Source organism: Rhinoraja longicauda, chromosome 19, assembly GCF_053455715.1.
Source record: "Rhinoraja longicauda isolate Sanriku21f chromosome 19, sRhiLon1.1, whole genome shotgun sequence".
Lineage (NCBI taxonomy): Eukaryota > Metazoa > Chordata > Chondrichthyes > Rajiformes > Arhynchobatidae > Rhinoraja > Rhinoraja longicauda.
This window is the reverse complement of record NC_135971.1, coordinates 19,687,576-19,699,526: the sequence shown is the minus strand read 5'-3', so window position 1 is coordinate 19,699,526 and position 11,951 is coordinate 19,687,576. Positions and strand designations below refer to the sequence as shown.

General features: G+C 47.5%; 1 protein-coding gene across 1 annotated transcript; it reads left to right on the top strand.

The window, feature by feature from the left end:
- Nucleotides 1-4,885: 4,885 nt before the first annotated feature.
- Nucleotides 4,886-10,312, top strand: LOC144602874 (uncharacterized). Its single transcript, XM_078415995.1, has 2 exons — nucleotides 4,886-4,973; nucleotides 6,834-10,312. The coding sequence occupies exons 1-2, from the start codon at nucleotides 4,886-4,888 to the stop codon at nucleotides 10,310-10,312; spliced, it is 3,567 nt and encodes a 1,188-aa protein (XP_078272121.1).
- The last annotated feature ends 1,639 nt before the right edge of the window (nucleotides 10,313-11,951 follow it).

The following is an 11,951-nucleotide window of genomic DNA, read 5'->3' as shown; positions in this document are numbered from 1 at the left end:
CTGGAATTTAGAAGGATGAGGGGGGATCTTTTTGAAACATATAAGATAATTATGGGATTGGACACATTAGAGGCAGGAAACATGTTCCCAATGTTGGGGGAGTCCAGAACAAGGGGCCACAGTTTAAGAATAAGGGGTAGGCCATTTAGAACGGAGATGAGGAAGAACTTTTTCAGTCAGAGAGTGGTGAAGGTGTGGAATTCTCTGCCTCAGAAGGCAGTGGAGGCCAGTTCGTTGGATGCTTTCAAGAGAGAGCTGGATAGAGCTCTTAAGGATAGCGGAGTGAGGGGGTATGGGGAGAAGGCAGGAACGGGGTACTGATTGAGAGTGATCAGCCATGATCGCATTGAATGGCGGTGCTGGCTCGAAGGGCTGAATGGCCTACTCCTGCACCTATTGTCCATTGTCTATTGTCTATAATCCATGTACTCACTCCTATCCTGCCTTCCTCTGACGTGCTTGGAGGTATGGGCTTCACTGGATGCCTGCCAGCATCCCTTTGGCGCCCTTTTTAAATGGACTTTTACCTGCAATTAACACAGTCTTTCTTTCAGCCAACGGTCGGCCTTGCTCCTGCTCTCCCGACCCTTCCTGACTGACTGCGAGCGTCCCTTTGGCGCTCTTTTTAAACGGACTATTTAAATGCTCATCATTCAGTGTGAAATATTGTGAGTGTGGATCCAACTGTATTGTTGAGTTGAGTTTGAGTTTAGTTTATGGACATGTATACAGAGGTACAGTGAAAAACGTGTTGCGTGCTATCCTATCAGCGGAAAGATAATACATGATTACAACTGAGCCATCCACATCCATTGCTCAGAAAAACACGACAAATGGGGATAAATTTAGTGCAAGACAAAGTCCAGTAAAGTCCGATCACAGGTAGTCAAAGGGTCTCCAATTAAGTGGATGGTCGCTCACCACTGCTCTCTAGTTGTTGGTAGGTTGGTTCAGTTGCCGGATAACAGCTGGAAAGAAACTGTCCCTAAATCTGGGTGTGTGCCTTTTCATACTTCTATGCCTTATGCCCGATGGGAGAGAGTAGAAGGAGTGGCCATGGTGCGACTCGTTCTTGATTGTGCTACTGGTCTTGCTGAGATAGTGTGAGGTGTAAATGGAGTCAATGGAAGAGTTGGTTTAAGTGATGGACTGGGCTGCGTCCATCATTCTCTGCAAGCTCCTCGCGGTCTTGCGCTCTCGCTGTTCCCAAACCATGCTGAGATGCATCCCGATAAAATGCGTTCTACTGCATACCTTTAGATGTTAGTAATATCTGTTGGGGACATACCTAACGACCTCAGCCATCTGAGCAGGTAGAGCGTTGGTGTGCTTCCTTGGCCATTGCTTCAGTCTGGGTGGTCCAAGAGAAGTTGTTGGTGATATCTTCTCAAGATGGTTTTCAACCATCTCTGCTTCTACGCCGACTGAGGGTGCATGTTTCTTTTATTTCAGTTGATTTCACACTGCTTTCACCATGCAAAAAAAAGCTTCCAATTCGAACACATCCCTGCCTTGCTTAGTTTAGTTTTCCGTCAAACGTACCGAGATACCAGCGTAAAGCTTTTGTGTTGCGTACTTTCGTCAATGACAAGACTGTAGATTATTGCAATCAAACCGCCCGCTGTGCACAGATGCAGAATAAAAGGTATTCAGTTCAAGATAATGTCCGATAGTCCGATTAAAGATAGTTAAAATGTCTCCAATGAGGGGGGCGTAGGTCGGGGCCGCATTCCAGCTGGTGAGACGATGGTTCGGTTGCCGGATAACACCTGGGAATAAACTAGTCTCCACTCTTGTCGGTTCAGATGGAGGTTTCGTGTTTAAGAACAGGTTTCTGGGTGGGTGTTGGTTTACCCATGCTGATATCTCGGACATGCACGGGATCCCAGAGCAGTGAGTTGAATAGAGAAACAAATGATGGACATTGGTGGGCGAGTGTTTTTCTTTATTTCAAAAATAAACTTGATTCAAAGTAACCTAAATCTGAGTTGTTAACTTGAGTTTAGTTTATTATCACGTGTACCGAGGATGTGAAAAACTTTTATTGCGTGCTAACCAGTCAGCGGAAAGACAATACATGATTACAATCGAGCCATTCGCAGCGAGCTTATACGTGACAAAGGGACGAACGTGAAAAAATATTTAGTGCTAAATAAAGTCCAGTCTAGATATTGCGACATTGTCCAATGAGGTGGAAAGTGGCTCAGGACCAATAGACAATAGATGCAGGAGTAGGCCATTCGGCCCTTCGAGCCAGCACCACCATTCATTGTGATCATGGCTGATCATTCTCAATCAGTACCCCGTTCCTGCCTTCTCCCCATACCCCCTGACTCCGCTATCCTTAAGAGCTCTATCTAGCTCTCTGTTGAATGCATTCAGAGAATTGGCCTCCACTGCCTTCTGAGGCAGAGAGTTCCACAGATTTACAACTCTCTGAATGAAAAGGTTATTCCTCATCTCTGTTCCAAATGGCCCACCCCTTATTCTTAAACTGTGTGGCCCCTGGTTCTGGACTCCCCCAACATTGGGAACATGCTTCCTGCCTCCAACGTGTCCAACCCCTTAATAATCTTATACGTTTCGATAAGATCCCCTCTCATCCTTCTAAATTCCAGTGTATACAAGCCTAGTCGCTCCAGTCTTTCAACACTCGTTAGTTGTTGGCAGCGCCGAATGAGTATAGTGGCTATGGAGGGTCAGTGCGTCCACACAACTCTCCCGTCAGATTGCTACCCCTCCTGTCGCGTATCACACGTACTCCCCTTATTTGGAATGAGTGGGTTTACATATGATGAGCGTTTGACGGCACTGTTCGCTGCAGTTTGAGCGTTTGTGCGCTGGAGATTAGCAGGTTGAGGAGAGGGAGGGGGCCCATTGAAACGTAGAAAATAAAGGCTTGGATAGAGTTTTCACTAGTGGGAGAGTCTAGGACTAGAGGTTAGAGCCTCAGAATTAAAGGATGTTTCTTTAGGAAGATGCGGAGGAATTTGTTTAGTTAGGGGTTGGTGAATCTGTGGAAATCTTTGCCACAGAAAGCCGTGGAGGCCAAGTATATGGATATTTTAAAAGCAGAAATAGATAGATTCTCCATTAGTACCCGTGTCAGGGGAATGGGATCAGGAGGGAGAGATAGATCAGCCATGTTTGAATGGCGGAGTAGACGATGGACCGAATGGCCCAATTCTGCTTCTATCGCCGAAGATCTTATTAGTGGCATTTGTGGTTTGATGCTACGTGAGTAGTTGCTCGGTCTCTCCAGTCAGTAACACTGAAACTCACAGAATACCTTCCGCATTTCAGTCCAGGGTCCGGAGAGAAACCCGCGGCAGCACTTGAACAGGTTCAGAATATCCTTCCCCTCCAGATATCACCGCTGGCATTAGAATCGACTCTAGGATTTGCTAAAGACGTCGGGGCACATCGGAGTTCCCAGCGCGGGGCTTGTGGTCAGTCCAGTGAGGTTCAGGGTCTGACTTCAGCGCTGACAGTGCAGGAGGGGGCTCCCAGCGATACCGTTCATCCCATCGTCAACGTTGCAACCCCCCTACATCTGCAGACAGACGCTTCCTCGACCGGTGAGTAAATCAGATGCATGTTCCCAGGAAACACAAAAATGTAAACCTGCGGGAATCTTGTAAATAATAACGCTGGGGAAACTCTGTCCGTCATCTGTCCATTTCCTGCTTCCTGTTCCTTCAGCACTTTGTGTTCTGCGCATTTGACGGGGGGGGGGGGGGGGGGGGAGGAGGGGTATCTCTATCATGGGTGTGTGTATCCAACTCTGTGCATGCTGGATTTTGACTGCTAAATGCATTGATTCGTCGCCACCATAGCACTGACCATGGTCCTTCCACTCAGTGTATAGTAACTCCGTGTGGTGACATGATCAGAACTTTGCAATATAATTAGTGTAAGAAAATAACTGCAGATGCTTCTACAAATCGAAGGTATTTATTCACAAACTGTTGGAGTAACTCAGCAGGTCAGGCAGCATCTCAGGAGAGAAGGAATGGATGACGTTTCGGGTCGAGACCCTTCTTCAGACTAATTAGCTTCACATATCTCTACATAACCAACTAAAGCAGGGATTGTAGGCGTGTTGCTTTTTACAGCAGTGAACAGCAGGACTGTGATCTCTGAGGATACATGATGCATTGTTTCAATTGGTTTCATGTTGCTTTCGCCATCGAAATACGCTTCCAGTTAGAACACACCCATGCCTCGGTATCTGCTCTTATCGCTTCCGATGGAAGCTTTCTGTTTCAGAACACGTTGCTGGAGGGGTCGGCGTTGATTTACTTACGCTGATGTATCTGGGAGACCAGGACTGCGTTGGTGTAGAGTTACAAGAGGTTGAATCCTGCAGACATTGGTGGACGAGTGTTTTTCGTTTATTTAAATAATTTTACATTCTTCAGAATTTTAAACAATATACGTAGAAAACAAAAGCGGTGCAAAATTATATCGCAACCTCCGGCGTTCCAAATAAAACAATCCTAGTCTGTTCCACGTCTCCCTGTATCTAATACCTCCTGATCTAAGCATCATTCTGGAAACCCTGCTTTGTACGCTCTAAAGCCTTCACATCATTCTCGTAATGGGGAGACCAGAACCGCACACAATATTACGAACGCGGCCTCACCAAAGATTTGGAGACAGAGGGGATTTAATTAACTAATAAGGGTGTCGATACTCGATTATCGGAGTTTCGCTGATTCTGAGTTCTCTCTGATAGAGCATCACCGGTGCAACTGGATGCTATATCAGAACACGTTGCTGGGTAGCTACGTTATATTTGCGTTGCTGGGTAGCTTGTTATATTTCATCCCACTTTCTGTTTCAGGTCAGTGGCGTTTTCCGAGTCACCAATCCCGGTGCAGTGATGAGTGAAACCTTCCAACTGGCCACTCTGGGCCGTCCTTTCCAGTTGGGAATGCTGTACGACTGCCGCTCGGACACTCTGATCCCAGGTACAACTTTCCATCTACCTTTTGTATTGTAGAGCCTACACTTTAGCGGGCTCCGCAGCCCCAGGTCCCGGTCGCAGCCTTTCGCGGCTCCCCGGGTTCGCTTGGTCGAGGAGCCGGAGACCGGGAGCCCGAGGAAGGGAGAGGGAAGCGGGCGTCTGGTCCGGTTAGCGGGCGGCGGCGGAGTCGGCCATGGAGTGGACGCCACCATCTTACCGCGGGCCGCCGGCGGCCGCCGCCTTCGCCCCGCCGCATTAAAGTGGGTGGCTCTAATGGCCAGTATCGAAGATGGCGCTGGGAGATGAGGGAGGAGGCAGCTGAGTCCCAGACAGGGATCACACGTTAGGTGTTAGCCTCAGTGGGATCATAAAAGCATCTTACAAGAGAGAATCCAGAAATGTTCCAGATCAGAGAATCCTCGTCACATCTAGGAAAGAGGGAAAACAATTTAGTCGCAGAGAAAGTGTGAAAGGGATGGAAACGACAAGGTGAATAACTCAGATAAGATGGCGGCAAAATGTTAATGTGGGGGTTAAGCAGCTTCTTATCGTGTCCACACATGCTAGATATTGTGTTTCAGCCAAAACTGAACACAACTCTTAGCAATATCATTGTTCTCTGCGAGGTCCTCAGCTTTGCATTCGTGCTCTAATAGAGGACACCTCAATAAGTGCTCCATAGTATGTGGTTCAGTGCCACATATGCAGATGATGTCTTCAGAGTATCACTTCTTGAGAGTCGCTTTATAACGACCAGTACCAGCTCTCAGTCTGAGGCATTTCCAGTCAGCCCAGCTTGGTTCGGCCCCAGGAGGAAGTTCTTCTTTGGCACTTATGGATATGGATGTCGTTGATGGGAGAATGGCTAGTCTCTCTTCCCATAATGCAACTCTAGTACCTTCAGCTTCAGCATTTGGTTCAACTTCGTTGAGGAAGCTTTTCCTGGACTTTAGCCGACTCTTTGCGGGTTCATGGCCAGATAGGGGATGTCATCCATCTGTGGTCTGGCGATGGCGTTCTCTATTGCTTGCTGCACTGCAACGAATCTGTGGGGGCGCTACACCAGATAGTATGAATAGGCTATCAGTTGATGTTTGTTGATAGGGTGGCAGGTTGTATTGATGGCTGGATCAATCTTCTCAGCATGGGCTGATCTTTCCCAGACTGGGCATGCATACTCAGCTGTTGAGTAGCAAATAGCCAAGGCAGTTGATCGTATAGTGTCAGGAATTGCGCCCCATCTAGTTCCAGTAAGTTTGCTGACAATGTTGTTTCTTGCACAGATTTTAGCTTTTGTCTTTTCAACATGGGTCTTGAAGGAGAGACAACGATCTAAGGTGACTCCTAGATATACTGGGTGATCGCAGTTTTCAAGAGGGGTACCGAAATAGGTGACGTTCAGTCAGTGTTTGGCTTCTCGGTTGCGCAGATGGAATGCACACACCTGTGTCTTTGATGGGTTTGCCCGGAGGTGGTTCTCTTCATAATGAGGTGTTAGTATGTTGAGGGAATTTGGGAGTGGTTCTTCAGCTGCACTGAAGTCTCTGTCTTGAGCAGCTACACAAAGGTCGTCTGCATAGATAAAGTGACATGTACCTTCACTTCTAGGTTGGTCGTTAGTGTAGATGTTGAAGAGTATTGGTGCAAGCACACTTCCTTGTGATAGTCCGTTCTTGAGTTTCCGCCATCTGCTCTTCTTACTACCCAGTTCGACAAAGAAGTACCTGTTCTCGAACATCCTTTCAATCAAGAGGGGGTTAATGCAGAGAATCTACCCAATGAGAGAAAAAAATAGTGAATAAACATCATTCACTTAGATTAACTCACACAACTTCCCTCATTTTTTTAATGTTTTATTCTATAGGTGTCACCTTGTGGGACTTACAGACACTGCAGAGCAACCTTGATCGTCGTGATAAGCCCAGCACCGAGTTTCACATCATTGCATCAGACTCCATGAAGAAGAAAGCTGCTGCTCTCAATGTGTCAGGGTCACTGAAGGTGAGTCTCCTGGGTGGGTTAGTAGAGGTGAAAGGGTCGGCAAAATATCTCAGTGACACAAAGGAATCTAAGCAACAAGCACGAGTTACCCTTCAGTACAAAGCAACAACCAGGTTTGAGCAACTGACAATGAGTCACTTAGGGAGACAGAATATTACCTACCCGGGTGTGTTTGATGAGGGCTCAGCGACCCATGTCATTACAGCAGTGCTCTATGGGGCCCAGGCCTTCTTTGTGTTTGACCAAATGGCTTCATCAGCAGAGAACACACAGGATATTCAGGGTAACATGGGGGCAATGGTTAAACATCTCCCTAAGATTGCGATTCAGGGCGAAGCCTCCGTAAAAATGACAAAAGAACAAAAGTCTCATTCTGAGAAATTTAGCTGCACCTTTTATGGGGATTTCTCACTGAAGAACAATCCCAACACCTTCAAAGATGCCATCAATATCTACGCAACCCTCCCAAACCTCCTCGGCCCAGGTGGAGAGCATTCAGTGCCCATCACAGTCTGGCTCTATCCTCTCAATAAACTCGACTCAAAAGCTGCTCAGCTGGTGAGGGGGATCAGCGTGGGACTGGTCAATCGCTGTCAGAGTGTCATGGAACAGCTCAGTGAGGCCGTGATGAGGTGTAATGACTTGATGAAAGAAAGTGTCGCCGATCAGTTTCCTGAGATCGGGAATAGGATACTGCACTTTCGAGAAATGTGTCTGGAGTACATACTAGTTTTCCAGGGGAATTTGGCGAGGGTTCTGCCATCCATTCGGGGCGGCGGGGAGGAGGAAGGATTACTGCAGAATATACTGAAGAACAGGGAACAGTCACCATTCAAACACCAGGCACTGACCACGTGGCTGGATGACAAGGAACGAGAGAGGAAGGTAATGAGACGTTACCTCAGCGTATGTAAAGATGTACCAATTGTGAAATCAATGGGCGAGTTGGATGACAAGTTGATGGATCTAGCAACAGATTATGTTGTCTGCTTCACATTTACAACATTACATCGGGAGGACTGCTACCTATCAGAGGCAAACAACCACCTCCAATCTCTCACAGCTCAGAACATGCAGGTACCCAATCCTGCTGACAGAGCCTGTGCAACAGGACACAGCGAGCACTGGTTTAACTTACGGTCTGTCTCGCAGAAAATGGACGAGCTATTCCGATCATTCCTGGATTTTGCCACAGCCAATAGAGCAGATGAGAAAGTAAAATTCCTTGTTAGTTCTGTGCAGAATGACAGCAAAGTGGGAGCGTCCATTTACCTGTACGAGGGAGGGTTTCTGGAGAACCAGTGCTTTGAACCCCCGTCACAGCCAGAGATACCGACGGTTAGTGGTACAACGCATGACAGTGTGACGCTGCGGTTACAGCCACCAAGATGTGGTGCCGGTGAGGTTGTGGGCTACAAGGTAGAGTACCAAGTTAGCCAGCAGGAGGAATGGACAATTCTGGACACACCTGATCAATGCCACTCCTTCACAATACATGGGTTACAGCCACACCAGGAGTATCACATCCGATACAGAGCAGTGACCAAGGTAGGGGTCAGCAGGGCTAGTGAGAGCTGCAAGAGCTTCACCCGGCCGGCAAGCACACCTGGTAATCCGGTCTTCCAGGATTGTTCACCCAATCCAACACTGCACTGGGACAGACCAAGTCAGATTGGAGCTGATGTTAATATTATTCGGTACAGCATTGAATATAGAGAAGAACCGTTAGTTAATTTCAACAAGAAAGGTGGATCATGGGAGGAAGTTAAGACAACAGACACACAATGCTACTATCGTTTAGAGGGACTGAAACCCACGACTGTCTACCGAGTCCGAGTGTCTGCTGAGTGCGGAAAAACAGGATCTAGTGCAGCAAGTGAGGAGGTTTTAGTAGAAATAGAAACCACATCAGTCAGAATAGCCCAGAAACTTCTCAACGACACTCAATTAATATCCAAAGGAAACCCTTCTATTTACAAGCTCAAACTACAGAAGGAGGTAGCTGATAAATTCAAACAGCTTATGAAATACTCCTTTGAAAAACCCACCACAAAACACACAATGAAGACAATTATGGTTCTGGGATCAACTGGGTCAGGAAAGACAACCCTCATCAATGGGATGATCAATTACATCTTGGGCGTGGAATGGGGAGACAACTTCAGATACAAGTTAATACAGGAACAGAAAGGAAAGTCCCAGGCTGAGAGTCAGACACCCTCCATCACTGCCTACCAGCTCCATCATCAGGTAGGATTTAACATCGATTACTCTCTGACCATCATTGACACACCAGGATTCGGAGACACCAGGGGCATCGGGCGGGATCAACAGATCACTGAGCAAATCCGCGAGTTCTTCACTTCCCCACAGGGTGTTGATCAGATCGACGCCGTGTGCTTTGTTGCTCAAGCCTCCCTGCCTCGCCTGACTCACACACAGAAATATGTCTTTCATTCGATTCTTTCTAATTTTGGCAAAGATATTGCAGAGAACATTCAGATCCTGGTGACGTTCGCAGACGGGCAGCCTCCCCCCGTTCTGGATGCCCTGAAATTAGCTGAGGTACCGTGTCCCAAAGACAAAACGGGTCTGCCAGTACACTTCAAGTTTAACAATTCAGCCATTTTTGCCCAGCGTCCAACCTCTGGAAACTGTGGCACCGAGTGCAGATCCAATGACAGCGGAGTAGGGGGAGAGAACGATGATAACTTTGATGCAATGTTTTGGAAGATGGGAGCAAACAGTATGAAGACATTCTTCACAGCTCTGAACACAATGGAAACCAGAAGTTTGAGTTTAACGAGAGAGGTTCTGAAGGAACGTAAGCAGTTAGAAGTTGCAGTGGTGGGATTGCAGAAGCAGATCCGATTTGGTCTCACCAAACTGGAAGAACTAAGGAAAACGCGACAAGCTCTGAACCAACACTTATCCCAGCTGGATATTTATAAAACATATGAAGGAATTCCTACATTTACACAGATTTTTCCGGAAGATATAATCGAGAAGACCCGTGGTGCGAAGATGACCCAGCAGAATATTATGGAATCACTTGAGCAGGAGTTTGCTGAGGTTGAGAACACAATTCTGGCGCTGATTGAACAATTATCGGGCAGCATTAGACGACTTGAAGAAATAGCTCTGAGACCAAACCCATTATCCAACCCAGCTTACATTGACCTCATGATTCAGTCTGAGAAAGAAGAGGCGAAGCCTGGGTTCATGGAGCGAATTGAGACACTGAGGGAAGTAAAGGAACGGGCAGAGTTAATACAAAGGTTAGCAAACAATGAGAAACTGCTACCACTTTCACTCAGCCCCATAAACAATCCATTGTTCTAATTCCCCCTCCTTCTCCTGCTTCACCTTCCCACAGCCTCTCACACCACACCTTGCTTCCTCAATGCTGCCCAACCCTCACCCGCTAGCTGCCACCCCTCTGGTCCGTGGCTTGTCACTACCAGGTGCTACCTGGAGTGGCTTCTCATCCAAGTACATCAATACTTCAGGACAGCCTGAAGAATCTATCCACACCCCTTCCCGTTCCACGTCCCCGCGCGGAAAGCTCACCTAAATCACAGCGCCCATTTCTTCACGAGACAGGCTATCCCCAGCACCAGTTCCTAACCATCTTCCCCAACCCCCACTCTGTCCGTGAGGTCAGACGGCACATTTCCACCTCTGTGCCAGAGGAGGGGAAGCTTTCTGCCAGCTCTATGTCTCTCCCTGGTCACCGCCAGAGTCCGAGTCACGGTCTGGTGGGGGGTAAAGTAGTCACAGACAGTGTCAGTGAAACTGTTCAACCCCTCTAGCCTCAGGACAAGGTACAGAGTGCGCATCGTCCACAGCAGGACTCAATCTCTATCGCCACCGAGACAGTGAAACACATACTCAGGAACTCCTCCAGCTCACAGACACACATTCCCAGGGCCGTTGAGAAGTGGGGCTCATCAAGAATGTGAGAAAGACCATTAAAGTGGAGCACCGCACCAGAGAACTCCTTCCTTCACTCTCCATGTGTTGATTCTCACGGATCAGCACCTTCCATGTCCTGGGCACCGTCACCAGATGGACGGAGGACCTTCTCCTGAGGTTGACTAGCCTCAGGGCAAAGCCAACCAGATGCCTCCAACTTCACCCAAAACCACCTGCAAGAGTGTCCTTAAGGCACTAGGCATCAGTATAGAGCTGGGATGTACCTGCTCAGCATCGCCGTCATTGGAATGTGATTCAGAGCAGATTCCATTGTAGTGTTTACAGGGAGCTGGGGAACTGGTTAAAGGCAAATATTTGTTGGGCGAGCTGGACTGCCTTCCACAGAAACGACGGACTGAATGGCCTTCTCCCGTGCTATGGCTACCCCGGATTGCACCAGACCCGTTCTTGAGTTTTGAGTCCTACTTCTCCTTGATGTGAGCTTCCTGTTCCATGTTTATTGTATTACCGAAGTCTTGTTCTACGTCCTGCTTATCGGAATGGAGTTCCTCCTGGTCCCGATTGCACTCCATACATTTTGCAAGTCCTGGCCTTGTTTGTCCTCCCAAGTCATATCAGCTTACTCATATCGGCAATGACTCCCACCTGCCTTCCCTCTGTCCATCTTACCAAACGGACAGTATATCAAGTAGTCTAAGACTAGACTGCTCATGACTGACATCAATTTTCATGTCACCTTAAAACTTACTAATCAGACTTCTGCATTGAGATAAAAATCGTTCTTAATTTCAACAGTCAGATCCAATCAGATCTCTGGCACAACGTTGGTCACAGTCATCTGATCATAAATCCTCCATATCACGCTCTGAATCCTATTACCAAGCCCACTATGGATTCACTTTCTTCTAGATCCCATGAGCTCGAACCTCCGTGACAAGTTTCCCTTATATGCCCCATCAAAGGCTACAACACCCTCAATGTCCTCATCAATACATTTTATTGCCTCTTCAAACAAATAATCAGATTGATCAAATAGGATCTCTTC